The sequence below is a fragment of the Cyclopterus lumpus genome, chromosome 21 (genome assembly GCF_009769545.1).
Source record: "Cyclopterus lumpus isolate fCycLum1 chromosome 21, fCycLum1.pri, whole genome shotgun sequence".
NCBI classification, from domain to species: domain Eukaryota; kingdom Metazoa; phylum Chordata; class Actinopteri; order Perciformes; family Cyclopteridae; genus Cyclopterus; species Cyclopterus lumpus.
The window spans coordinates 7,605,766-7,633,623 of NC_046986.1; the positions used below are offsets into that span (position 1 = coordinate 7,605,766).

Below are 27,858 nucleotides of genomic sequence, written 5' to 3' on the forward strand. Positions count from 1 at the left end.
ATTGTCAAATCTCGCGAGAGTACGCAGCTCATCCCCTCAAATGTGCCGTTTGCGTTGAGAGTGGAACGAAGCCGTTTGGCACCATTACAGTAAAAGTTACCGGATGAAACACAAAGTGATTTATCCCTTTAACGGAGAAGGAAGCCAGGAATGTTAACGGACTCCATGTCGGTCAAAGGGCTTACGGTTGCTGCCCTGGCGCGAGCCTCGGAGTGAGCAACACGACTGCAAAAAAAAAAATCATCTGTTGCCAGTTGAAAAGCCCAGCGGCGAAGTGGACGTGAGACGAGGCGTTGCCTTTCGGCCGCCGTCACAGAGCGAGCAGCCTATCCCGGAGGATCGACAGTTACACACTGGAAATGCCTTCTACTTGTAACGCGCCCGTTACAATGGCTCGCGTCGGCAGCTAGCTCGTTCTCTCTTAACCCACCATGTTGTCACGGAAGGCAGTTGACTCGTGACCGGTCGCCTGTAGGACGTACGGTACAGGAGGAGCCAGTCTCAACGACGAGGGGGGAGACGAGAAGGTACACCCGAGCACTCCTCGCGCAGAAGTCCGTGTGCTGCACTCCCCGTTTTTCACCGGGGTTTTTTTCCTTCTTTTTTTGACGCACCCGTATGCCGGCGCTTTACGCCAAGTCTCAACACCCTGAAGGCAGCAGCGCGAGAGGAGGAGGAGGAGGAGGAGGAGGAGGAGGGAGGAGGGACGCAGCGGCCGCTCCGGGGTCCCCGACACTCAGCCGAGGAGAGGCGCCGCTGAAATGAGATGAGGCTCAGAAATGGAACTGTGGCCACTGCGATTATTTTCTTCACGTCCTTCCTCAGCCTGTCCTGGTACACAGCGTGGCAAAATGGCAAAGGTAGGTCGAACACGTCTGTCGTCGGCGGCGAGCGCTCACATTTAAAAATAAAAAAGAAGGTGTTTTTGTTGTCTTTCTGGAAGAAGAAGCCACAGCTTTTAGGGCCTCGTTTAAAAAAAAAACAACTAGCAGAGGTCAAGCTGACGTGGGACCAGCAGCATGTCGGACAGCAGGCTTTACTGGTAATAAGTGACACTCCTTACATTTAATAAACTTGCATTACACGATGTGTCCATATTAATTGCCTGTCGTTAGCCTCTCTGGCACGTGCATGCACGTATTCCTTCTGCTGGGTTTCGCACTTTGACAGCATGGCAGGTGATGTAGTTGGGCCCCCCCCCCATCTCTTACAGCTCATTGCTCATGTCCACTGTTCTGTTTCCATCCCACCTCAATCAGTAATTGAGTATGTACCAGTCAGTGTAAAGCACCAGGGAGCAAAGTTTGCAAAAACTTCCTGATAAACACACCAATCAATTTCCATTTTACTTTTCGCAACAAAAAAAATATTGCATGGCTGTGATCTGAATATATGTGCCATGTGTTTACATATATCATGCAAAGCATCTGGGCTAAGGCTCTAATTACATGAGTGTCTAGTGTGTTGGTAGTATACAAGGGCAGAGTGCTCACTTGCCGGGGTTAACCCAATCCACGGGGGGAGGGCTCTGGGCCTTAGTTATTTGTTATCAGCAGAGTGTAAATAATTGCAGCCGTTAGATAAATTCCAAGCCAAGGCTTCATGTTGCGAGTACTGTGGAGCTTATCAGCTTGATGAAATATTTTCTTTTTTTTAAAATGGAGTCCAGTGAGTGGCTGGTCCTTCCTTGTCTTGATGAAAGTACATGTACAAGCCCTCCGTTCTGTGTGCTTCACCTGTTGATGGTCCAGTGTCTGTTGTCAGAACAGGAATATTTAAAGCATTGGCTGTTAGTTTTCTGCAATTACACTTTTTTTCCCCTGTACCTCACAGCTGTATTTTAAAGTCAATGGTATTGGCATATGGTCAAATGTACAACTTTTTTTAAATCATTCAAATATGCAGTTTGGATCAGCTGATCATTAAGGAGAAAGAATTTCTTTTTCCACAGCAGTGGGACAAATATATCACAGTAAGGATTGCGCCGTTGTATTCAAGTTTCCCAGTAAGCCATGCCAGTGGGACAACGAGCCAGCGTTCACAATACCAGTACCCTTCAATCTTACCAATTGCCCCTGTGTTCTACTGTGACATATTCTAATGTCTTCAGTGAAAAAAGGCCTGTTGGCACTGTAACACTAGAACTACTATTCATAAGCAAATGTGTGTTTCTGAATGGTGTTAGAGAGAGAGAGCTCAGCACACTGCCACTGAAGTTGACTCAAGCAAAAAGACAAAACACGAGCAAATGAAGAGAATTGGGGGACGTCACAGTTGTGGATCCCACTCGGTATAGATGCCGAACATTAAATTGGGGCCCGAAGAAAGTGAATCGGGACATCCCGAAAGAAAACCTCCTTATTTGCTTGCATGTTGCCAATGTGGGTTCATTTAAATGACACATGTTCCTATTTGACCAAAAATTGATGGAATAAAGAAACATGCAGCAAATACAATAATGCATCAAATCATACACACAAACAACATAACTAACAACACAATAGAAGCTGTCTTGGGCTGACACAACGAGCTATTTGTAAAAGGCGAATAACACTTGCCATATAGACGATGTCTCCAAACTATAAGTCCAATCGACACCGTTTCAAACGCCATCAATGTGAACATATTTATACATATTTCTGTGTAATGCAGTGTGTGTAAAAGCAGCCAGTTTATTCATCATGTGCGCTTAGAGAAATTGGAGAATGTGCTCCTTTTTTTTAAAAACATTTTTTTATTTGATTGTATTTTCCTTATGTGCAACATTTCCTTTTTCAAATGACGTTTTCCTCATTTGATTTCGCAGTGCATTTAGGGAACATGGTATTAAAAAATAACAGCAAACCCATTTGTTCAACCCAAGTTCATTTCAGTTTGGACTACAACATGTATCAACTGTTTATGTTGTGCGCGGTGAGCAGTAATGAAGATCTCTCTTTTGGGCTTTTAGAGAAAGCTGGAGTATTGATTTCCACCATAAACTCTGGGCAGCAGTTGTTGTGAAGGCCACTCTCATTCTTTGCTGAAAAGTAGCTTGGGCGGGTTTATGTTTGTGACATTGATTAAATGTAACACTAAGTACCTTTAGCTAGACAATAACGACTTATTTCAAAGGTCACAAATGCAGGGAGATTTACTTTCATGGTTGCAGAGACATCATTTTGTCCCTTTTACATGTTACAGTTATATTAACCCAGGGGTACATAGTGTGTAGGCGTTACCTGCATCAAGAAAAATCCCATGCTTTTATTCATGTTCTTTACCTTTTTATTGCACTGACGCCTGTTTGTGTTGTTTCTTGTCTTAACACGAGAGGTTTGAAAACAGCTTTTCTTTTCCTTCTTCAACACACCAGGCTCTTGTATGTGCCATATCTTTTCCCCCCGCGGTTATAGATGGCTTCTGCTCTTGATGCTGCCCAGCGTGGGTGTTTTAGAGTGTTTTTTTTTTTTGTCCTCGGGGCATCGAGTCGTTCTGGAAGAATGCGAATTTTCATAAAACCCCAGTTATACACAGAAGATGCATTTTTGCATTTAGGCGGAATAGGTACTATTTCAGTTACTGTAGTTTTTTGGGTGCTATCGCGGTGGAGAGATCATCTTGGGCAATGTTTTTAAAACATTTTTTTTTTATTTCAATACATTTGTGTTGCGATCCCTTTTTTTGCTTCCGACAGCCTGTGTCACTTGACTGCTGTGAGAGCTGTGCCAGTCAGCTGTACAAACACTCCACGTTCAATGGCTCTCCACAATGTGTACTTCTCTGTCAGAGTCCGCCTCGTCCCCCGGTGAGAGACTGCTCTCTGGTATCCACCTGGTTATATATCTTAAACAGACTTCAACAACATTGGTGTTTTAATACAGGACAGATATGAAAAATAACGTAGTGGGTTGGACTAAAAGTGCACTAGATCTTTTCGTGATTATGTTGGGGTAGGACAAACGCTATCTTTATGAAGGGCCTCCTGATTATGAAATCCACTAGTGACAAAGCAAACATGCATTTACAGCCACCTTGTTTTATTGCCAAATAGTTGTACTACCATCACCACGTTATGCTCCCACCTCAAGTTGCTTTTAAACATTAGTTCCCCTGTTTAAATGTATTTTCTTTCTTCTTAAGGCATACTTGGTTACAGGAAGTCTCATTGACTCCAGATCTCTTCCACAAGAGAGACTTGGACAACATAATTATATTTACATGGCCTCACAAGCTGAGTGAGTCACACAAAGCAGTAATCACAGGCGCACATACACTCATTAATTATCACAATTATTATTGAACTTTGAGATCACTGAGGAGCCAGGGTCTCTAATTTCAGTTTAGTTTTTTTCAGTCCATTACAGTCGTGAGTGGTCTTCCCGAGTTCACAGTTGGTATGAGAAACCTTTTTAAAGCACATCTGATCTGTGATCTGTTGTTACATTGAACTTGACGATGTGAAGTGTCCGGCACAATGGAATAAAGCAATGTCTGTTGATGCCTTTCTAGATGTAAGTGAGGATCATCTGACCTTGTGATGCATGTCTTAAGTAATGAATCAAATGCCACTGTGGTGATTGGTATCAAATGGTTTAGGAGTAGCATGTGCATACAGCATAAATCCATAAGGTAGTGTATATAGTACAGTGAAGTTTATTAGGAAAAGCAAGCTTTCTTTCCAATATAATTACCCAATTTTCTGTTCCGTTAGGTGCAGATTTCTTTTACAGGTCATGTGCTTGTTTGTATTTTGAGATGGCTAAAGTTGAGAGCTTTGAATGCATTCATATAATTATTTTCCTCTGATTTCCAGCCGTTATTTGTGACGGCTCTAAGGTGCTTATTGTTTTAGCTGGCGGTTACCTTAACAGTTACCAAGCACAGCACGCTTCCCTTTTGCAAATGTTACTTCCTATTTCTCCTTTTGGCTTCCTTGAATCCATGCAAACCATGTTTTAACGGCGTGGTCTTTCTTCCATCATCACGTCATTCCAAACACAATGGGCCATAAATAGCACAAGTGACTGCAGTAAAGGGGGTCGATTGAGCCAGCAGACACAGGAAGGTGTTGGGTCAGATGCATTGGTTAATTGGTTAGAATGAAAGAGAATATGGCCTGCACATTGTGCTTTCTCATTTTGTAGTGTCTGGTTATTTATGTGTGTGTGTGTGTGTGTGTGTGTGTGTGTACATTTAGCTTGTGTGCATTGTGAGGTCGGGCGGTCTGCCAGACAAATCCTAAGTGGAAGGAAGAAGAGAGTAGAAAGGCCACATCTTGAAAGAGGGAGGATGAGAAGAGCCCTAGGTGGGATGTATGTTGGAGAGAGAGAGAGGGAGAGAGGATGAGGATGAGAGTGCTGACGAGGCAGTAAGGCCGCGGGATAAGTTTATTTTTTTCCTGTATTTAGTCGCACCCTTGCACACCCACCTCCCTTTTATCCCAGACAGACCAAACTCTGTCCAAACAGGAACAGGCGTCTTCAGCAGTTTAGTGAGTTAACAATCAATGCTGTTTCCCTGCTTGTGCTCTAGCTCACTTCCTGTATCCCACACCGCTATTCATTCATTCATGCATTCATTCATGCATGTTCCTTCTGTTTTTCTGGACAGAATTCCCAAAACGACACACAACTCGATGTCAGGGAGGAAAGATGGTGACTTGATTTGGCTTTAACCGCTCTCTGTGTGGATTAATCTGTGGCATAAGCTTGCTGTATACAAGAACCGGCTTGTCCACATTAGTTTGTCTGTGTGGACGGGGTCACGCAGACCTTCACGCTCTGTGGCAGCTCTGCTCACGGCGATGGGCCTTTTTTTAGTTTACCAAACACGAGGAGTTTGCGTTTAGGAAACATATATTTCAGAGGAATTCGTAAATTCTGGGCTGCAAACATGACAGTCCATGCACTCGGGTGACTCACTGACATGTGGAGATCAGGCAATTTTCATCACGTGAATGCTCGTGGCGTCTCTGCTGTTCATCGTACAAGGCATATTTTGTTTCAAAGCGTATCCACTGAAACCAGCGACTGTTCACTTCAAAAACTAAACTGTCAGTAAATATCAGCTGAATTGAAGTATATTAGTTATTGGTAAATTGTGCCAGAAAATAGTAAGGTTACCAAATATACTTAAATTTCTATTATGCACGTGTCGGCTATTGTCCTCATTAACTTTAAAGAATATACGTGTAACTTGCCCATTGTTATTCCTCAGAGGCCGGTCATATTGACAAGGAAAAGCATAAAATCCTCACATTTGAGAAGCTAAAAATTGTAAGAGATATGATTAGATAATTATCTAAATAGTTGTATTTTTTTCCCCCAGTTTTGAATCAGTTAAAAAAAGCATTTTTTTCTTCTCGTGGACTCTCTGGACTCTCACTGCATACCATTATACAATTTGATTGGTGAACTACAGCCCTGAAAGTGGAGTTTCCAAAAACAGACATCCTGGCTGATGGTACCCTTACAGGTGCCAAGTGGAGCCACCTTGGCTCGTTGCTGTCAGACAGCATGCTCTGCCACAAAGAGATGCAGCGGGAGCTTATTGTGACTACAGCACAGGAGAGTGGGTGGAGGTCAGAAGAAACAATGAGCCCAATGTGAGGAAGCAAAATTAAGAACCTGGGTTGGAAAGTCACCTAGAGGGCAAATATTGGTCCAGCTTCTTCTGCTGCTGCTTTTATTTTTTGACCCCTTTGCGGTGTACTGCAAACATAAATGGGACAGATTGAGACAAAGGTGTGCATCTTCTCTTTCTGCAAACTGCACAGAAGCGTTCGGGGAGTATCACTCGCCTACTCGGGGATCGACTTGCACTTCTCCTCAGGAAAATACCATCGCAAATCTATACTGCTACTCTGTGTGCTTTTTAAAAAGATTTTAAGTTAAATGTTGCATGACAGTTGCAGGGCTGCACGGTGGTGTAGTGGCTAGCACTGTCGCCTCACAAGAGGGCCGCGGGTTCAATTCCCGGTCGGAGCGGTCCTTCTGTGTGGAGTTTGCATGTTCTCCCCGTGGCAGCGTGGGTTCTCTCCGGGCTCTCCGGCTTCCTCCCACAGTCCAAAGACATGCTGCAGGTTAATTGATCTCTAAATTGCCCATAGGTGTGAATGTGAGAGTGAATGGTTGTATGTCCCTACATGTGCCCTCGATGGACTGGCGGCCTGTCCAGGGTGTCCCCTGCCATCGCCCTATGTCAGCTGGGATAGGCTCTAATGAGGATAAGTGGTATTGAAAATGGATGGATGGATGTTGCATGACTTGCAGCTTGTGAGGCCGATAAACCCAACACATTCATCTTGTTTCAACTGTTGGCTGTCAGATATTTTCTTACCCTTGGATAAGAGTACAGTAGAATTCTTCATCTGACTGGTAAATAAATAACTCCTGAGCTGTGCTTATGTCCGTTTTACCCCATAAGTCATGCTAGAATAGGGTTGCAAAGGGACGGAAAGTTTCCTGTAAATTTTCCGGAAAGTTTCCGCAAAAGCATATAACAGGGAACTTAAATGTAGTTGAGAACAAGACTATGCACGCCTAGCTCAGCTGGAGCCTGAATGCAGCTGGTTTGGGAACATTGTCTGCCAGAAACATGAATGTCTTTGTCATCAGTGCTGCGTCTGAAAGTTTCAGCCCTATGCCTGCCAAGTGTGAGAGCGCCGAGTTGCGTAGAGGCCAAGAGCGGTATTGCAGACAGAGATTTCAATTATGGCTCGCAACATATTGGAAAAAAATAACTGAACTAGTTCATTTTTTGGAGCTGTGAACTTAGTTCAACATTTTGAATTATGAATTATGAACTGAACTAGTTCATGTAGAAAAGTGAACTTTCCCAACACTGTTTGTCCTTACCTAGCATATTGATTACTTGGTAAACTGAAGCCATGTTCATTTTAATTTTGTATATAGTAGACTAACTTTTTACAGCAGTGAGGAGGACATTGATGAGGTCCAGGAAGAAAGCATTTAGACCTGAAAGGATTCAGGGAAAAACACACACAAATAAAAATTGTGTTGGGGGGTGGTGATCATAGGGAATACACCTTTTTTATTCAACGTTCATGTTTTTGTTGTTCGATGAAAGAATAAAGTTCTACTCACAAAATGTCAAAAAAGACATTTTTAAAAGGTGTATTATAAATGTTTGCATGCATGTCTGCTTAAGTAAATATTTAAATTACCCCAACATTTCCAGTTTAATTCCCGTGGAAAGTTTCCAACTTTGAATATTCCCGGAATTTTGCAACCCTGCGCTAGAATAATCGTGGGGAACCATTAGATCTGCTCACCAACACGTTAGAACTATTCCTGTATTCATCATATTCATCTCAGTTTTGTGTTTTGCACCATCTGCCCTACTTAAGAGATAACAGCCTGGTTAAATGCTTCTGTTGCACATAGCAGCTGCGATGTAGAACCACGTGGCGAGCAGGTGCTCCACTCTAGGGTGTTCTTACATGCATAATACATGTCGACATGTTTTGCATACATGTGCATATTATTCCTAGAGTTCGTCTTGCAGGTGTAATCTGGAGCTGCAAGTCCATAAGAAAAAGGCTCCCTTTAGGGACTTTTAAATTTGTTACGGATGGTGATTTTACACAGAGGAATTACGGGGAAAAATATTTTTGCACTGAGGTCATGCAACTTGAAAAGTGACACCACCACGACAAATGCAACATCACTCCTAACTACCTTTTCTGACACAAAATGGCGATTCATTCTGTTTGAAATATGAGCTCTACAGATGATTAAATAACTGCTTTTCAGAGGACATTGAACTCCACTACTAGAAATGAAATACAACAAACGAGGGCCCCGCGTAAGCGCATGCAGTACATATATCCTCATACGGATCTATTCATTCGTATCAATGAGATACTCTTTGGGCTTGTTTTTATCTACTTATTCTGAGAATTATTTTCGCTAGCAGGATCTCATTGGATGATGCATTCCATTAAGCCGACTGCCAAGCACAAGGGTTTCCACAACAAGTATAAAGCAGAAATGGTGGTTATTTCTTCCATGGTGGATGGCGGAAGTTATAACGGTTTCCACGGAGATATGCCACGCCCCCTCTCCAGCGCGAATAAACCACAAATAGTCGGGCGAGTAAGCTCACGCGAGTGTGAACGCAGCATAAAGCAGGTGCAAATATTTAGTGTGAACGCAGCATTACGCATTAAACTTGTCTTTGCCATGCTTCTTGTCTAGCCCTCGCAGCGGTGTTAGATTTTGCCATGATTATGGTCTGGAATTCCTCATATGTGTTCATGATCATCCTGCTTTTGAGTTTATTTGCCTTTTTGTACTGTTAGAAAATCAGGGTTTCGGTGATCGACGCTTCCCCTTTTTTTGTTTGAGCCCGCGCTAACTGAGATTCAATCATCGGGTTAATTTAAGCTGGCTAATAGGACAATAGGACTTAGTTGATCCACGTGCGAGGAACGGGGCCCAGGGGTCAGCAAATTAAGTAGACATACTCTAAAGGCACAGTTTGTTCACCTCTGCAGCATATTTGTTGACATTATTTGGGCAGTTGTGTATTTCAAAGTGAAACTTTGCTTTACCAACGACATCTGCAAATGATGTGCTGCAGCTCACTCGTGCACAAGTCCCTCATCAGCACTCGTGAACCTGCAGTCAGCAGCATGCGTTAGCAAGGGAAACGCCATGGTGAGTTCTGGGATGGATTTCTATAAAATATGTCTCAACACGCTAAGAGCATCCCTGTTCTCTCCTGGGAAGTTTAGAAAGAGAGGTGTGACTCTAAGTGCATTTAAACATTGTTTACTCTGATTTTGGATCCCATCTATTTTTAATGAAACCTAGTGGGTAACACGTCCAAGAGCTTTTTCTTTGTCAAACATGCCCATGTCGATTGTTTTCCTAGTGGATGCTGTGATTGATTTCTGGTTTTGGTTTCAACCCGTGCTATTTTTAATTTCATTTCTCGTCATCCAATTCGTGAGGTGGTTTCATGACAAGGACATGGCTGCTCTGTACATGAGTCATCTTTCATCATGTGGCTTCATTTTGAAGCCTTTTTATTCTCATTAGCAAATTGCAGTTCCACGAAATGGCTCATCTACACGATTGATAGCATCTCTACTCAAACCTGACGTTTTGGTAGATGAGAGTTAACACTTTGACTTCAGATTTGCTGAATGACAGACTTTACAAGTCGTGTATGTGACTCCAAGTCTTCTTTTTTAAAGGCTAGTTGTTTGTCATATATCCGACCGGCAAACATCCCAGTATGATTTGATGATTGACATTTATTCCAACACTGACATAGTAAGGACATCTTATTCATACAATTCTCTGTGTGTGCGTGTGTGCGTGTGTGTGCTGATTGGTTAAATTGTATGTCACTCATTTATATCTTTAATCAGTAATAGGCTAAACTGCTTCTTAGACCCGCCTCTTTTGGGCCAAAATCGATTTTGCCCCAGCACAGCTGAGACATGCAGACAGGCGGAGCAGAAAAAGCATGTATTTTACGCAGATATCCTATTTTACAAATATTAAACACAAATATTGACATTTGTTGATACATCCATCCATCCATCCATCCATTTTCAATACCGCTTATCCTCATTAGGGTCGCGGAGGCACTGGAGCCTATCCCAGCTGACATAGGGCGAAGGCAGGGGACACCCTGGACAGGCCGCCAGTCCATCGAGGGCACATGTAGGGACATACAACCATTCACTCTCACATTCACACCTATGGGCAATTTAGAGATCAATTAACCTGCAGCATGTCTTTGGACTGTGGGAGGAAGCCGGAGAGCCCGGAGAGAACCCACGCTGCCACGGGGAGAACATGCAAACTCCACACAGAAGGACCGCTCCGACCGGGAATTGAACCCGCGGCCCTCTTGCTGTGAGGCGGCAGTGCTAGCCACTACACCACCGTGCAGACCGTTGTTGATACATACAAAATATTATTACCGGCCCCATGGCCCGCTATTGGCCAGCCGCCACTGAATCCGACTCCCAATAAGTACAAACCCAGAGTGTATGCCAGGATGAATGCAACGTTTGATACTAATAAAAAAATTGAAATGTGAAAACCTGCATTAAATTAAGGGATGAGACAATGTTGGGGGGAAAAAAGGAGGTAAAGGACAGCCACTTAGCCCTTCCCCCACAACTCATGCTTCTAGAGAGCAGAGAAGAATAATGAGATTGTATAGATATGCTCCAGACCTCAGGTAATTGTTTAATGCATTGTGTGTGTGTGTGTGTGTGTGTGCCCATTCAGTTGCCCAGTGGCTGTATATCAGTAGAGTAGTTCCGCATTCACCCTATTACTTGAGTAATAAATACATTTTAAGTTGTTACCAGTTGATTTGTAAAAAAATATTTTTTTTGTGTGTGTGCGTGCAGTCCTGCAAAGTCGGCTGTACCGTTTACAAAGCGGTTGATTCGGCTCTGACTACCTAGCGGAGAAGCAACTACGTGTGACACACTTTACGACTCTTCCTGACGTGTCTTGTCGCCATAACAACTAAGAATAATCTCCAATTTCTCTTGAGCTGGTTAACGGTTCAATGTCTGTTCCACTGTCATTCAATTTCTGTGGGAGAGGAATTTCCATGAAAGAGATTGTGATAGTACGCAGTATATGCAAAGCGCCTACAGTTTCACCAGCTAATACTGGAGGGGATACATTTAGCTGAATAGAAACCGTATCTGCTTCTGTTCCCCTGGTGCTCTTGTGTTTTTTTGCAGAGTGGGATTACAGGTGTGGCTTCATCTCAACAGGCCTGGAGTCCTACAATCAAGAGACTGATGGGAAGATGAAAGTCTGTTTTTAGTTTGAAGCTGCCCTTTTTTTCATGAGCTTTTGGTCCAAATGACAACATCTGTCCGTGTGTCTTAGAAATCCACTTTTAGGAGGAACAACATGGTCCAGTGTGAAGGAGGGGCCAGGACAATAGCTCAGTCAGAGAGAGTGTGATGGAGAGGGGAAGATAAAGGGAGTCTGGGTTCTGTTGTTGTGAGGGGTTTTCCGAAAGGGCACAATAAATCTAGCCTCAGAGGAGGATCAGAGACTGGCCAAACCAGCATCCCCTCCTTCCTCACACGCGATACCTGAGCTGTTCTTGCTTTCCCTCTAACCTTACGAAGTTTGTCCTGCTAATATTGTCACTAAGGCTGTGTAGGTGTGTTAATGACACGTGTGCTTTCTTGGCTTTAAATCTTCTTTTTCTTTTTTTTTATCGCCACAAATAATAAATACTGTAATACACTTTATTTATATGGCACATTTTTAAAAGGTTGCAAACTACTTAACACCAAAGTTAATCAGGTAAAAGACACAACTGTCCGTTTTAATCGAACCCTCGTGACTTCTGCAGCATTCTGACGTTTGTTTGACAAAAAGTAAAATACAGAGTCGGCTAAATAAAGTCCACAAAAGTAGTGACGTTTATGAAGTCATTTGCGATGGACTGCAGGAGAAGGGATTCGTGTGCTGAGCCAAAGTGCTCCTTTGTAAACGCCTCTCAGCAAATAGTTTTTATTATATGCTGGGCTTTAATTTGTGTACTGCGAAACCCGTCCAGACTAAATGGAAAACAAACCAGAAGTATCAATTTCACTCCCAAGCGGCCTAAGATAAGCAATAAGACTCACTCCCTGTGCTGTGTCTGGCGTATTTAATATATCTATGATGTCACCAACAGACCACAGCTGTTTCCCTTTTTTTAAATTGAAGTTCACCGCCTCAACTTTCTTCAGCACCAGCCGCTAAACTTGTGTTTTCTGATTAACTGCCTGTAACTTCAAAAAGTAATTTCCAGTTTTAAAAAAAGAAGCTAGCTGGTATTGCCAATAAATGGCTGCTCCTGAGTGTATCATTGTAGATGATCTCATCACATGGGACTGTAGGTTTGGGTCCAGTGCTGAAAAACCCTGCACTAATTTAGAAACTCTGGTCATGAAACTGAAAAGGGAGCTCTCTCCCGTCCCTCAGCAGCTTGTCTTGAAGTCCAATGCACCTCTACTTCAAAGTGCTCCAGGTAACCTGATCAGGAAAGGTCAGGTGAGGATGTGAGGGATGAAAAAAGAGGAAACCGTGCTCAGTCAACATCACAAGTAATACATAAATAAATAAATGTCATAACCCATGTTTAAACAAATATTCTGAGGAACTCCTATACTTACTTTAATGAGGACATCCTGCTACATGTGAATGTTTGTCATAACCAGTTTTTGTATAAATGGAGCCAAATTAAAAATGAAAATGTTCTGTCATTAGATTATAATACCTCATGTGGTGCTCTGTGCAGCATTGTTAGAAGTGAGTCACTACATCACCCTTAAATAGTTTTAACTTAATCCGGCTTAGCCTACAAGTGGTACAATAATAATACAAGCTGCGGTTGACGAGGCAGTGTAATATATATATATATATATATATATATATATATATTATATTATATATATATTAATATATATATTATATATATATATATATATATAATATATTATATATATATTATATATATATATATATATATATATAAACGTCACCAGATACAAAATCCCAAGATATTTTTTGCTGCATGGCTGAACCCTGCACCGTGACTCAAAAAAAGGTTATTTTATTTTTTACATTTCTGTAACCTTTTTGTAGCGCCTGCTAATGACGCATCATGCTTTTTTCCCCCCTCTCTCACAGAGAAGCTGATAGCGTACCAGCGGGAGTTCCATGCCTTGAAAGAGCGGCTTCGCGTGGCCGAGCACAGGACGCTGCAGCGCTCGTCCGAGCTCAACAACATCCTGGAGCAGTTCAGACGCGCCATAGCCGAGACCAACAGCAGCAAAGATGCTCTCATAAACTTCTCAGGTAACTGACGAAACGCATGGGAAGCTAATGGCGCGTTCCCTCTTGTGTCGGCTCACCTGTCCGTATTTGGTTACGATCACAAATATGCAGTGCTCCTTTTTTTTTTTGCCAGCTTTTTAATTTTGTGACATTGTTGCAGAAAACACTGAAATGCTCAGAAGTACTTATTCTAAGAGCTAGCTCGTTTCTAATGAAAACGGCATCATGCACGAACACAAAGGGAAACTGAAAACTGAAATGGATCGTATGAGTTTTGCTTTTTTGGAGTGACGGCATCGCCGTTCTACCGGAGCACATGAACAGGCAGTGCTTGAAAGGTTTCACTCGAAACTGTCATCATTTAATGAAACTGAGACGAGGACACCGCAAAACTACTTTTCTTCTGTGTGCCCACGTTTAGATGAGACACAGAAACTACTGAAGGAGCTCGCCAATAGGAAGCCTCTCCAGGTGCCAAATATCTACCACCACATGCCTCACCTTCTCAACAATGAGGGCAGCCTGCATCCTGCTGTGCAGGTTGGGCTCGGCCGCACAGGAGGTGAGACGCACACGCACCGCAAACACACATACCTGATTAATGAGTCCTGTTCTCCAGAATATGCAAGTTACACAAACACAGTGACACCTCCAGAGATCCTCACTACACCCGGGAGAGAGAGTCAAGTCTCAACAAGTTTCCAGTTGGTGACTTCTTCACAACAAGTATCCCCCTCTGGGAGGGAGCTTTTCAATAGGATCATTCGGGTGTAATTTCCTATTTTACTTTTACAAGTCTTTTTGCTTTCACATCTCTATCTTACTTTATATTTTAGGACATGTACTGGCACTTTGTGTTCTAATGCTTTTCCGTTGTTTCTCTGTTTTATTGCACCTAAGAGGTGCCCCCGTAATCTTTTGAAAAATGCTGTAAAAGTAAAGTTTACTCCTTTGCCCTCTGCTATATCACGTTATCGCTCAGAGGATTACTTATCTGACGTTGTCAGTGTGATAGGCAGGGTGAATTTGTGTAGCACGTTTAAGGGCTGACGAGCTCAAGTAGTGGGTCCACATTCCTTATGACAATGTCCTTGGGCATTGGTCGAAGCTTGTTTGATCAATAGGTGCAATGTATTTCCACAGTGAACGCATACATCCGTACCATAATCTGGGTGGATTTAGACAGGTGGGGAAGTATATCCTGCTTTTTTTCCATCACCAGCTTCTCGACCTAAAACACTATCGGTTGAAAGGCACAACCAAGCTGGCGGTACTGCTACTGGGAAGTGACCTTGTTATTCTTTACTTCTGTTTCTTACATTTTGTACTCTTTCCCCCCCCCTCCCTTGTTTCACTACGTCTCCAAGCATATCTGACATTGGGATATTCATAGCTGTGCAAATTAGGACACCCTCTCACTTTAGATTGCACAAGGATTATGTGAGAAACGGTTCAGAGAAACTGAGTGGTTGGAGTTGGGCCTGACTGGAGCCCCTTTTTTAGACGGACACCAACAAAAGAGCTTTATTGTAAATGCGGTCTTGCTTGTTCCAAAGACACACACACACACGGCCTTTAGCAAAGCCGCCAACTTGTGCCCTTTTGCACACAGTCGGTTCTTATGCTGTTGCCAAGCAGCGCCAACATTTGTTTACACCGGCCAGCTATTTAACATGTTAAATAGCTGGCTACAGTTGAAGATCTATTTTTTTTCTCGGCCCATTTTGGAATTCCTCATGCTGCAGGTTGCTGCTGACTCTTATATCAACATTCAATTCAATCTATTTAGTATAGCGCAAAATCACAAATCTGCCTCGGACATCCACTGTCCCGGGACATCAATGTTAACAATATGTTTAATTATGACACATTATGACAAGTAAAAACTTCCAAAACATCTGTATTTTTATTCCATCCATAAAGGCAACATGTACAGCGACATAAACAAAATGTTTCTCCCATAATCAGGACATTGTAATTATATATGAAAGCCCTCTACAAGAAGGCTGCCATCCTCATGAAAACACCCAAAGCCGAGTTCAAATCATTAACCCAATCTTCTTCATCAGCAATGGACTAAACAAATCCTCAGAAGAAGGCAACACGTACTAGCCAATCAGAGGCCTTTGTGGAATGTGGGTGGTCCTTCCCCAGATCCCACAGCTCTCCGGGCCAGCGTCCCGACTCTGCAGAAGCAGGCAGAGCAGTGGCACCTCTCGGCATCCCACTCACCGCTGCTAATAGCAGTTTTTACTTTGGTGTGAAAGAGGCGTCGATTTAAACTTCATATCTGCATATTTTTTTCTGTTTTTCTTTGCTGGTTAACCCAGACTATTTCTTTCCTCTGCGGCGAGTTCAACATGGTAGAGAAGCCTTTTGATTCTGTTGATTACTCATTCAGTTTAAATGGCAGAAGTTGCAGTCTCGGTTCATTAATCATCACAATCGAAACTCATTCATACCACTATATTAACCAGTAAGTCTTGTTTCCTAACGTCGGGCTGTCATGCAGCACTGATTTTCCTTGAACTAAAACAACAGCAGCAACAGCACCTCGTTTCAGCGAGGTTCCCTGGTTGGCTAGCTGCATCGCTGCAATGAGGAAAAGGAAATAGGACAGGGCTTTTATTTTCCAGCTGCAAGCAGTTCCGCGTGTCAAAGCGTGGTGAATGTGACGTTCGCCTGCAGGGTCACGCAAAGAGCCGATGCCCACGCGTTGACATTGGAAGAGAACGACCAGGTTGGTTGGTTTCACGCTCGAGACGTTGGGCTTTTGGAGATGCTCGTCGGGCAATGTGCACGTGCCACCTGTCCACATTCGGCTCTCCTACAGGCTGCAATGCTTGCATCGTTGCTCACGTTTTGGGATGTCGTGCATTTCATCTGTTACCGTTCCTGCAAATGTCGACTCTGTACATTGCTGGTTGGATGATTCAACCCATATAATGGGGAGTATGATTTATGCTGGCTCTTCTGCCCGGCCCCCGTGCGCTGAGCCAGACTCTTAAGTAACAAGATGTAATGTAGCATGTGACTTTTAGTCGGTGAGGTGGATCTACTCGGGGTGTGGATAGTGTATGTGTACACACACACACACACACACAGCGAGGTCTCTGTAAATACAGACTTCTGTTGGGTCGTACGTGATGATTGAGGGATTATTTTTAGTTTGACGATATTCATCGTTTGTATGCATTGTGCCTTCTTTTTATTATTGAAAATTAAAAAGGAACCGCTTTGTTTTTAGTTGCTTTATGCAATGTCAAAAGCAATATATGTTACTCCTATAGATGCAAAGAACAAATAAATAAACAAACGACGACATCAAATATATGTATTAAAGACGAGATTCAAACAAAATGTTATATTCCAACACCATGTTGGCGGATTCATGTTGTCTCAGAAGAATAATCCACACTTATGCCACTAAGACCACGCCTATAAAACCAGTTCAATTTATGATCGTAGTTTCCATTATACTTCATCTGTATCCACTAAAATTCACAAACTAAAATTAATAACACATGTTCTCTCTAAATAGTGTTTTAACATGCACATTTTATTAAGTTTAATAGGTTAGTTACGTGATTTTGTTCAAACTGAGATGGTATTTGGTGTTGCACATATGCTTGTATCTTTATCCCCACTGTAAGCAATGATCCAGGAGGGTCAGTCGCTTCACACCGACCGTAACCCTTGACAACGTTTATTGCTGGTCGCTAATTGGGAAAAACTGGGGTTCAGTGTCTTCATCAAGGACACCGCGACACGCAACTAATGGGGAGAGCGGGGATCGAACCGCATACCGTGTGGTTACGGGATGACCGCTCATCCCCAATGAGCTACAGCCGACCCCCATTAATTACAAACGTTTACGTGTATCGCACGCCGCATCGCCTCTTTTCAATGATGCGACAGAGAAGCGAACCGAAATGCAGATTGTTTTAGTTTTTTTTGTCCCTCTCTGAAGATTTAAAAAGGACGGCTGAGTGAAGCGCTGAGGCCGATCAAGGGACACGGGGAGGGGCAGCGTTGGGAGTCGGCCCTGCTCACGCTGCACTTGCACCCGTTACCACTCATTCACCGTCTGCCACCTTTCCTTATTCTGTCACTCTCCGTCTCTTCTCCTTCCTCCCACGTACTCCTTTCATCCTCGACCTACTTTCTTGGCGGCGGCGGTGGGAGTCGCTCGCTCTACGACGCGGAGCTTAGTGCGAGAAGCACAAAGCAAAACTGGGACAGATTCTCCACGCTGCACCGATCACTCTGCACCCCACTCTCTCTCTCTCTCTCTCTCTCTCTCTCTCTCCCCCTCTCCACTGCACCTCAAGTTTGTGCCCCCACATAACCCCCATCAGCATGCCCCCCCCCCCCCACATTCCCTTTTTTAAAACTCAAGCACACATTAGCCCCGCTCCATGTACTTCACAACTACTAAAGCTCTTCAAGATGTCTGTAACCTCCGTTAATAACAAACATTTGCGTTATCCAAAGCGTTATGCAAAACCCCCTTCTGATTTTAATTCGGTTAAGGGCATGTACACCACTCACAGAGGAGGAGACGGCACACACCGGCTGCTTTTTTTTTTCCTTGTTACCATGAGCTTGGAGGAAACACTGATTCATTGTCAGAAGGTGGTTCTGTACGCTCCCTGCTCCCCCTTTCCCTTGTCAAAGTGATCCTTGTATCCTAGAGAGTAAAATGATCTGTTTTTACGTCTGCAACAGTCTGTTTGTTGTGTCTCTACACGAAAGAAGAGGCTGTCTATTGTTCCTCAACCACAGATGACAATAGCGACTCTCTTTTCCTCTCTGCGCGTCTTACTGTCGTCTCATCTGCAATCTAGTAACCTTTTTGTTGTTGTTGTTCTAGATAATAATTATTTGAGTGGCCAGACCCTCTCGTAAACTGATCAGTTCCTCTCGTTCTAGTTCTTCTTCTGTTGGCTTCGGCCTGTCCGGCTTTGTTTACTTTGCTTTGTTTACGAGCTCATGTAATATAGCATTACATTGCAGATCTCTAGATCTGAAGTCCAAATGTTATTGGCTTTTTGTGATGATGCAGTGGCTCTTATTTAGCTGGTATTTGCATAGGATTGTAGTTTAAAGACACTTTTTAATAACATGCACCATCGTAGTGCAGATTCCAAACCATCGGTCATCCTTTCCCATCTCCATATGTGAGTCTCGGCATGAATTTCTGTTCTTGTGTATTTCGGCCAATGTAATTAGGCATTGTCTTGCGAGCAAAGATTATTTTGATTAAACCGCCACCTCTGTCTTTGTCTCAGTTACCATGGTGATGGGGATCCCCACGGTGAAGCGGAAGGTGAAGTCCTATCTGGCTGAGACGCTGCGTTCGCTAATAGACAAGCTGTCGCCAGAGGAGAAACTGGATTGCGTCATTATCGTCTACGTTGGGGAGGTGAGATCTCATATTTGTACAAAAGAAGTAAAAAAAAAAATTATGCGAAAATGTCTCCGTGTGTCTAATGTGTTTTTCTTGTTTCGATTCCGCAGACTGACGTGGACTACGTTCACAGCGTGGTTGCTGGCTTGGAGAAAGAGTGAGTGCACATCTCTGCTCACCGAAAAGGTGGAAACATTACCACAACTGAGGAAACACCTGGGAGACGCACATGCCCTCTCTGGCTTTCATCACAGACACCCTTTTATACATTTCAATGACTTCACAGCTTCCGCCATGATAAACGTATTTCCTCATAGAGAGAAATGAGCAGGCGACAGTATGCGGATTGCAAATGGCGGACATGTGACTGTCAGTTTAGTCTTATTCAGTCTAATGTGTGCGAGGTGGTAACGACACAAATGTAATCTGGCACAAATCTGATAGCGACATTGCATGTACGCTTCTTTGAGTGCAAAGTAAGAGCATTTCTACACACACATTTGTTGATTGAGGCCCATCGTGAGAGTGGAAGTTAGAAAAGTGTGTGTTTTGTGTGTTTCACCATATCAACGTTATCATCTTTCTTCAGGTTTTCTACAGAGCTGAGTTCAGGCTTGCTGGAGGTGATATCCCCGCCAGCCGCCTATTACCCCGAACTCGCCAACCTCAAAGAGACGTTTGGAGACTCCAAAGAGAGAGTCAAGTAAGCCATTCACGTAGCCAGGACATCTGTGTTATCTCCATGTTCACCGCTCTGACAATCCAAGTAGGAAGGAAACGTGATGAAGGCAATTGTGGTGAAACAAGCCCTGAGAGAAAATAAATGAAATGCAGAAGAGCTGTGAAGGAGAAGGATGAGTCAGGGCGAAAGTGGGAGGGAGTGAGCAAGCGAGAGCTTTTAGGTAGGCTGCCTAGGTACTTAGTATTCCACAGGCATTTCTCAAAGTCAGATCAAGGTCATCAGCAGCAGCAGCACCCTCTATCTCTTTATCTATCTATCTCTCTGTCGTGGTCACTCTAATCATCCTCTGTGCTCATCGGCTAACAACGGGTTTCATTAGAAATCTGTTTATGGTGCATTTCTTTGCTTACGGTACATACTCTTGAGAGGGAGAGCCTCAACCACCTGGCTTAGTGTAAGTGCATGTGCATCCATGCCCTGATAGTTATAGTGTCTGTTAAATGTGTGTGTGTGTGTGTGTGTCACCTTCACCACCTGCACCCTGGAAGCATCACAAACTGCTGTGAGTCGGACTGCAACCAGGGCAGATCATTCAGATCACAGAATCAGTGTGAAAGCTTCCGTATATAAATTATTCAAATGGAGTCTGTTGTTCAGTGGCCCTGTTAATACCTGATTTGCACAATTTAGCTTTTTTGTGAAGCAGTGCGTTTCTATCCAAGAGGGAAACTTTTAAAATACAGGACAGTGAGGGACTTTTTATACTTTATGTATATTTTCATAACGCTTGTCAATGACTTCTTTTTCTTCTTTTTTTTTTTTAGATGGCGAACCAAGCAGAATCTGGACTATTCCTTCCTCATGATGTATGCCGTGAGCAAAGGTGTTTATTACGTCCAGGTACGTCCTTAAATAGATGAATAACTTGTTTGAGTGTATTTTTTTTAGGAAGGGCTCAGTTACTCATGCGTCTCAGTGTCAGCCGGAAAAAGCTGTCTGTGTGAAAGCCTGTTACCGGGCAAACACTGGTGTGCTTGTAGTTTGGAGCCGAATCCAAACGTGGCGACTGGATTTGAAGCAAATGCGTGTTGTTGCAGTCGTTCATCAGACCGGGGCCACTTTCACTTATTCTCAGCCTGATCCTCTCAGACTTGTGCAGCTCTCATCTGTCCTCTTGGCTAAACTAAGTGTCCAGTTTGGGGATGTTTATATAAATGTTTACTTGGCGTACGTCATTTCCATTCTTTGCTCTCACCTGAAGGGAAGAGGTATCGTCTGTCTGACGTCTACTGCTACTCCAGTTTAGCGTAGCGACATTGAAGTGTTTCTTGGCTCAGTTCAGACTGTCGTCCCTGAGCTTCTCACCCTCTCCATCGACATTATTTCCCTAACCCTGAAAGTATGTTCTCCCGTCCGTCTGCGCCTCTGTTCCCTCAGCTGGAGGATGACATCGTGGCCAAGCCCAACTACTTTGCAACTATGAAGAACTTTGCCCTGCAGCTCTCGTCGGAAGACTGGATGATCCTGGAGTTCTCTCAGCTGGGCTTCATCGGTACGATACATGAAGCATGTGATTTAATACTCGATATCCACCGGGGGGGGGGGGGGGGGGGGGGGGGGGGGGGGGGGGGGGGGGGGGGGGGGGGGGGGGGGGGGGGGGTGGGGGGGGCGGGGGGTCTGTCGAATGCTGCAGAGATCTGTGAAGCCAAACAGTGGCACGCCTTAACGACTCATTCTCTTAACGCAGGATTTTCAAATCCACTTGGCAAATTCTTCACATGCCGTGAGACTTGTATTGTATTTATGATAAACAGTCAAATGCACCATTGATGGATCTGCAGCAGCCGGTGAAGAAAAGATGGAAACGATATTGATCGGCATGGAAATTAGGTCATTGTAGAGCACACTGCTTTTGCAGGGCAAAGCAAATCCAATTCAAGCGCATCACTGCAAATGTGTAAATGAGGAATACAATATTCTTTGTCAACAAAAAGGTTCAGCCAAAGTTCAGAGGAAAGGGTTTCATCATCTCGTTGTTCATGATGCTGAAAGCTTCTCAGCAGAATCAATGAATGTCTGTAATCCGCCTGATTCTCCCTTTTTGTTCCTACAGGAAAGATGTTCCAGGCTCCGGACTTAAACCTCATTGTTGAGTTCATTTTCATGTTCTACAAGGAGAAGCCCATCGATTGGCTGCTGGACCACATTCTCTGGGTCAAGTCTGCAATCCTGAGAAAGATGCGGTACGCTCCCGTGATTACCGTCTAGATACGAGTGACATTGTGAGGGGGGATGGGTCTCATCATTCCTCCCTTTTTTCAAAAGAAACACTGCGAGCGGCAGAAGTCCAGCCTCCGTGTGCGGTTCAGACCTTCCCTGTTTCAACACGTGGGACTCCATTCTTCTCTCGCTGGAAAGATCCAAAAGCTCACGGTCAGCCTCGAGCATTCAGTTATTTATTTTTAACAATAGTAGAGGCTACTTCCTGTGTAGAAATGTTGATTTTCTTTTCCCCCTCTGTCGGTGTCTGTAGGACAAGGACTTCCTGAAGCCGCTGCTCCATAAGATGCACGTCAACCCCCCAGCTGAGGTTTCCACTTCAGTGAAGGTATCATGCCAGGGTTCCCATAACAAATATTATCTCTGGATATTTACTTTACAGTTGGTTATCTACAGTTTCAATCTGCTGCGTTGCACAAATTCAAAAAGTATGTCATTTAAATGGCCTAAACAAACAAATGTCTGTTTTTTAATCACATGTGAACTGCACCGCTACTATCTCTGTGTTGTTGTGCTCGTGTCGCATTTATTCATATCGCCATGTGATCTGGACCGATGCGTTTGTTGAATTTATATTGTCTTAATTCATTAAAAACAATGAAAAAAAGCAACAGTTAATGAATGAAAGGACTCCCAACACGTGTGTTTTTGTGTTACGCAGGTGTATCAGGGTCACACGCTAGAGAAGACGTACCTGGGAGAGGACTTCTTCTGGGCCATCACTCCGACCACAGGAGACTACATCCTCTTCAAATTCGACCGGCCTGTTAGTATAGAGAAGTATGTACGACTACTTATCTGACTGAGATATGTCCGTGTGCCTTTTTACCGTATGTTGCTCTTTAGTGAGTCAGGTTTAGTGTGTGTGTGTGTGTGTGTGTGTGTGTCTCTCTCTCTCTCTCCAGGGATCAGGCTGAGCTAATGAGAGTGCTCTAAAATAAGCATTCTCGAGCCAGCCTCCTACTCTCTGTGGAGCTGGGGTAGAGTGGGAGAAAGACAGTGAATATTAAGAGAGCTGACAGCGAAATCGACGGCCCGGATCAGAGCAGACCCGAAAGGGACGTTAATAGTTGGTCACGGGGATGTTCATTTTAATGGTGATGAATGTATCCACCGCTCGCGTAAAGATAATGCTCGCTCAGCGAGACAAGTGTGAGACCGTCACTCATTCAGCCAGTGAGTGGGGAAAGTGCCCGTCTAGTGTTCCACTGTCTGACTCTAGAGGGTTTTGGCTGCTTTTGAATGGCATCGATTACACTGGTCCAAAGTCTTTTGCCATGCCGATGACACGACATATCAGCAGATACAAAATGCTTTATGATCCGTCTCTCGTCTCTCGTCTCTTGTCTCTTGAGCTGGCATTCTTCCCCCGTCGCCTCCTCTCCGGCTGCTAAACGTTTAACACGAGTAAACCCAGTGCACCAGCCTTCTGAGAGTAAAGGATTCGTCGTTGTTTTTAGTTCTTCTTTGAATCTCGCCAACCTTGACCCCCATATCTGAAGCGAAGCTCATATTTCACGCTGTGCGCATGCTTTGTGAAATCAAATCGTCCTCCGTGAAAATAAAATAGAAGATATACTGGAATTCATGTTCAAAGCCTGTAGCTATTACCTGAAATAATATGAGGCCTGAGAAGCATAAGCTTTCAGAATATATCCCACTGACGGTTAACCCCTCATACTGCCCATGAGTGGCTTGAATATGATTGGTCTTGATTCAACGAGGACCCTGCACATAAACAATAATCTAACATTTGAGCAGAGATGGTTTATGGCAGATTTAGAGCAACACACTGGCACAGTTCAAAGATCAATCACCAAACCGTTCATTTACATGCGACACCATTGCATTGTCTCTATCAAACTATGTAACGAAGGGCCATGTGCATCCTGAGTGGCAGATAACGGGGGGGCAAAGTGCAAAAATACTAATCCATAAATCCATAAATATTAAAATAAATGTTTGATTTGACTGGCAGGTTCCTGTTTCGCAGTGGTAATCAAGAGCACCCGGGGGATAAGATCGAGAACACCACAGTGGAAATACTGCCTGTTTCGGTAGGGACACGCACACACACACACACACACACACACACACACACACACACACACACAGACACACAGAGCCTGTGCAAACGTTTTTGGCTAAATTCCATTGACTGGTTGCTCTTAGGGACGTGGCGTATTGATTATTGACATGAATGTGAGCGTGACAGAATTTGGCTGTGCGATGCATTCTGGTGCCTCACATCTGCTCAAATGACAAATCATTAAAAATTCCGTTTCATGTTTTATTCTCCTATCCATCTCTTCACTGTGCGTTCATATGATAGGAACCTGGACTGCAGACCAAAGAGAAGTACAAGCGAACTGAAGACCGCTTTTACAGGATCGGTAAGTGGATTTGACTCCTCGTGCTATGTGTGTGTGTGTGCAAGTGCATACACACACACACACTGAAAACGCACGAGCAGATTACACAGTACACTGATGGGTCCTACAGTGTACTAAAAGTGTGTGAAATGTTCTTAATCAGTGCCATTTTCTTTCTGGAGTGTCCTGCTCTTCCTGCAGACATTATTTATCTGTTTGTTTCTTAGCTTTTAGAGCTCCCAGTGAGTCAGTTATTCTTATGTACCCAAGTTAATTATTGGCTTTGCATTGGCTTTCTATACATGTGATTTATCATACTTTCCATTTGCTTTGTGTGTGCGAAGGTCAGTTTCAGAAGGGCGTGGCCGAGGGTGCGGTAGATCCTGCTTTCAATCCCATCATAGCTCTTCGGCTTTCGGTTCTCAAAGACTCGGCGGTGTGGGCCATCCTCAGTGAAGTAAGCCTATTGTTGTTCTCCCGTCCACTGTAATGATTACATGCACATGATGCATCCTGCCTCCTTGTTTCTATCCAATAACACGTGATGGTCGGCTTTCCTCTTGCAGATACATATAAAACGGATAGCTGGCTGACTGTTCTGGAGCGGGCACATGAATCATGGCCCCTGGGGGACCAAGACCTCCTAGATTGCTTATGCAGGGCCTCTGGTACCCGGCAACCAGCAGTGAAGCCATGAGAGCCCACTAGAGTTGCTCGTCTGAGCCTCTCTAAGGAACGCCACCTCTCTGTACTTCCTAATGTACTTTGTTTTGCTTCTCATCAATCGATTTGTCCATATTTTTTTTTGTTCTTCTTCTGCATCTCCCCCTCACTCTTGTGCTCTTAATCATGTGTGAGAATGTGAATACTACTGTCCTAAAGAACGACCGTGGAGCGCGTGAAGACATCTGTCCCCCGGCTTTTAAAGTGACTGTTGTTCAGCAGCTTTGACACAAATCAGAAGAAAAAAAACGCTTGGATGAACGAGGACAAAAATCATCACATCTAGGGAGAGGGGGAGGGGGGAGACAAGTCACCTGGCCACTGGTGTAGATGCTGCCAAATCCTCCTCCCGTTACTCAATGCTGCCACCTTCCGGGCGAGCTGGGGCATTTGCACTGTCACTAGCGCCTCAGCTGAAGCCCACTGATGACCGATGGCCGATTGCTCTCTGTTCTCGGCAGACGACGGAGCTCGAGATCCAAAACCAGCCCAAAAAACGACAATGTTTCCTTCACTCCCAGAGTATCGTCAGCAGCCGCACTCAAATACTCCACTTGTCTTGAGAATCGAACTCGGGATGAGCTCACCGATACAAAAACCCTGCCTGTAGCCAGTCGGTAACAACTTTGCCCGTACGGTAGGCCGGATGTCATGGTAACTACCCCAGACCATCAAGAATAGTACCGTGACCTCTATCTGTCTGACAGGCTGTGTATGACCTTAGTGTCCATTTATAGTAAACCAATCAGACATTGCCTTGGCGTCATTTTCCTGAAGGAATATATTGTCATATTGATATATTATTACAGCTTTGACGATCTATGAAGGTGACTTAATTTATTTGAAATAAATCTTTAATTTGTACAAGAGGTAAAAAAAAAATATATTTTTATTCTATTGAGAGATGTTTATGGTATAGTTCAGAGTCCGTTTTATTTGTGTACCGTTTTTATTATTATTTTCTTTCTCTTTTTTTTTTTTTCAAAATCGCTGTTTTTTTTCTTTTTCATTATTACAAAGCGACTTAACTTTAGCTGGTGCCGAGTAGCTTGGGTTCACTCTGTGCCAGTTTCTTTTCACTTGAAGGGTAAAACAACTAAAATGATTAATCTGGACTTCGTGAAGTCTGAATTATAAAATAGAGTTGTGAATCGGATTCTGTTGAAGGAGTTGTGGGGTCGAAATTGGAAAAAAACAAACAAAAAAAATGTGCCTTATATCCAGGTCCCTTGCAATCGTCTCGGCAACATTATTCCAATCTCTCACTCTTGCCTACACTGGTTGCTGGATATACTAATATGTTGAAATAATATTAGTAATTGGGTGTTAATAACAATATTTCTGTGTACAAAGTGATAAAAAGAGAGTGGGGGGGCGGGGGGGGGGGTTGTACCAGGTTATCATCTGAAACTGCATGATTTGCACTGCTTTGTCACTATTGTTTTTTTGGTTGTTGTTATTGCCACACGCTTCACCATTGTACTTAAATGTGCCATCCCATGGAAGACGCTCAGTTCACCGACTCCCCATCAAAATCAACATAAACAATCTTCAGTCTCGTAGAGGATTTGTTTGTTTTTTTTGCGATTGGACAAAACATATTAAGACTACTGATTCATGCAACGCCTTCTGTTGTATGATTTGGTAACGTAGTACTTTCACTGATTGCAAGTATTTAAATAAGCAATGAGCATTCTGTCTCTCTCGTCTTCCTCATTTAATAGTTTATTGAAATTCACTTGAAATGTTTGTGTGTTTGTGGCCAATGTTTTGAGTGGAAGCAATTTAAATGACACTTTACTCATTTTACATGTTAGTGGTTTATTCAAGGGGCCAGTGAAGTGCCTTTTTGGTGGAATAGGTATAAAATAATTTCTTTTTGGTGCAAATTATGTTCATGTGCATGATCATTATTTGTAGTTCATAAACAATGGGTTATGGCCCTGACACCCTCTGATCAAAACCAACCAACCACGCTAGAGCTGTAATCAAGAAAACTGACTAAGCTAAAAAGCTTAATTTCCGCCTCATCAGATTCTTTTTTTTTTTTTTTTTAAATTGGGGAGAAGATGAGAGCATGTCGCCTACATGGGGGGGACAGACAGGAACTGAATGCATGGCAACTGCATGACAAGGTGAATATCCCTGATTCCTCCTCCTGTATATGTGGAAAGTGGACTAGGGATAAAAAAAAAATAAAGGAACTCCATCGACAACCCTATACACCCATCAGTTCATGTGCCTTCATCATGTACGTCTGCCGCTGGAAAAAAAAACAACATTTTTCATGGACATCTTTGAAATAAATGATACAAGTTGTTGGAAGTCATAGCCATTTTCTGTGTTGTGACTTTGTTCTACTTGCATTGCTCACGCCATTCGCATCGCCAGGTTTGATTTATGAACAGCTGTGAAGTAAATATTCAAACGGGACCAGAAGATTCATGTGACATAGTTTTGTTCTACTTTTCCCCAATTGGATGATTTTGTTGTTAAAAAAAAACAACTAAAAACTACAAGCCTTCCCAGCATGCACTTCTCTGCGCCAATGTTCTTCCGTTTTCC

At 43.5% G+C, this 27,858-nt stretch overlaps 1 protein-coding gene across 1 annotated transcript; it reads left to right on the forward strand.

Moving 5' to 3' along the window:
- Positions 1 to 18: 18 nt before the first annotated feature.
- On the forward strand, positions 19 to 27,514 carry mgat4a (alpha-1,3-mannosyl-glycoprotein 4-beta-N-acetylglucosaminyltransferase A). The gene is given in 18 exon segments (XM_034561398.1): positions 19 to 527; positions 640 to 860; positions 13,680 to 13,847; positions 14,248 to 14,388; positions 19,118 to 19,251; positions 19,347 to 19,393; positions 19,826 to 19,939; positions 20,743 to 20,818; positions 21,356 to 21,470; positions 22,032 to 22,136; positions 22,139 to 22,161; positions 22,244 to 22,351; positions 22,452 to 22,526; positions 22,860 to 22,978; positions 24,177 to 24,255; positions 24,531 to 24,591; positions 24,915 to 25,027; positions 25,137 to 27,514. Coding segments are annotated over 17 exon segments (1,599 nt in total). The 5' UTR covers positions 19 to 527; positions 640 to 766; the 3' UTR covers positions 25,164 to 27,514.
- The last annotated feature ends 344 nt before the right edge of the window (positions 27,515 to 27,858 follow it).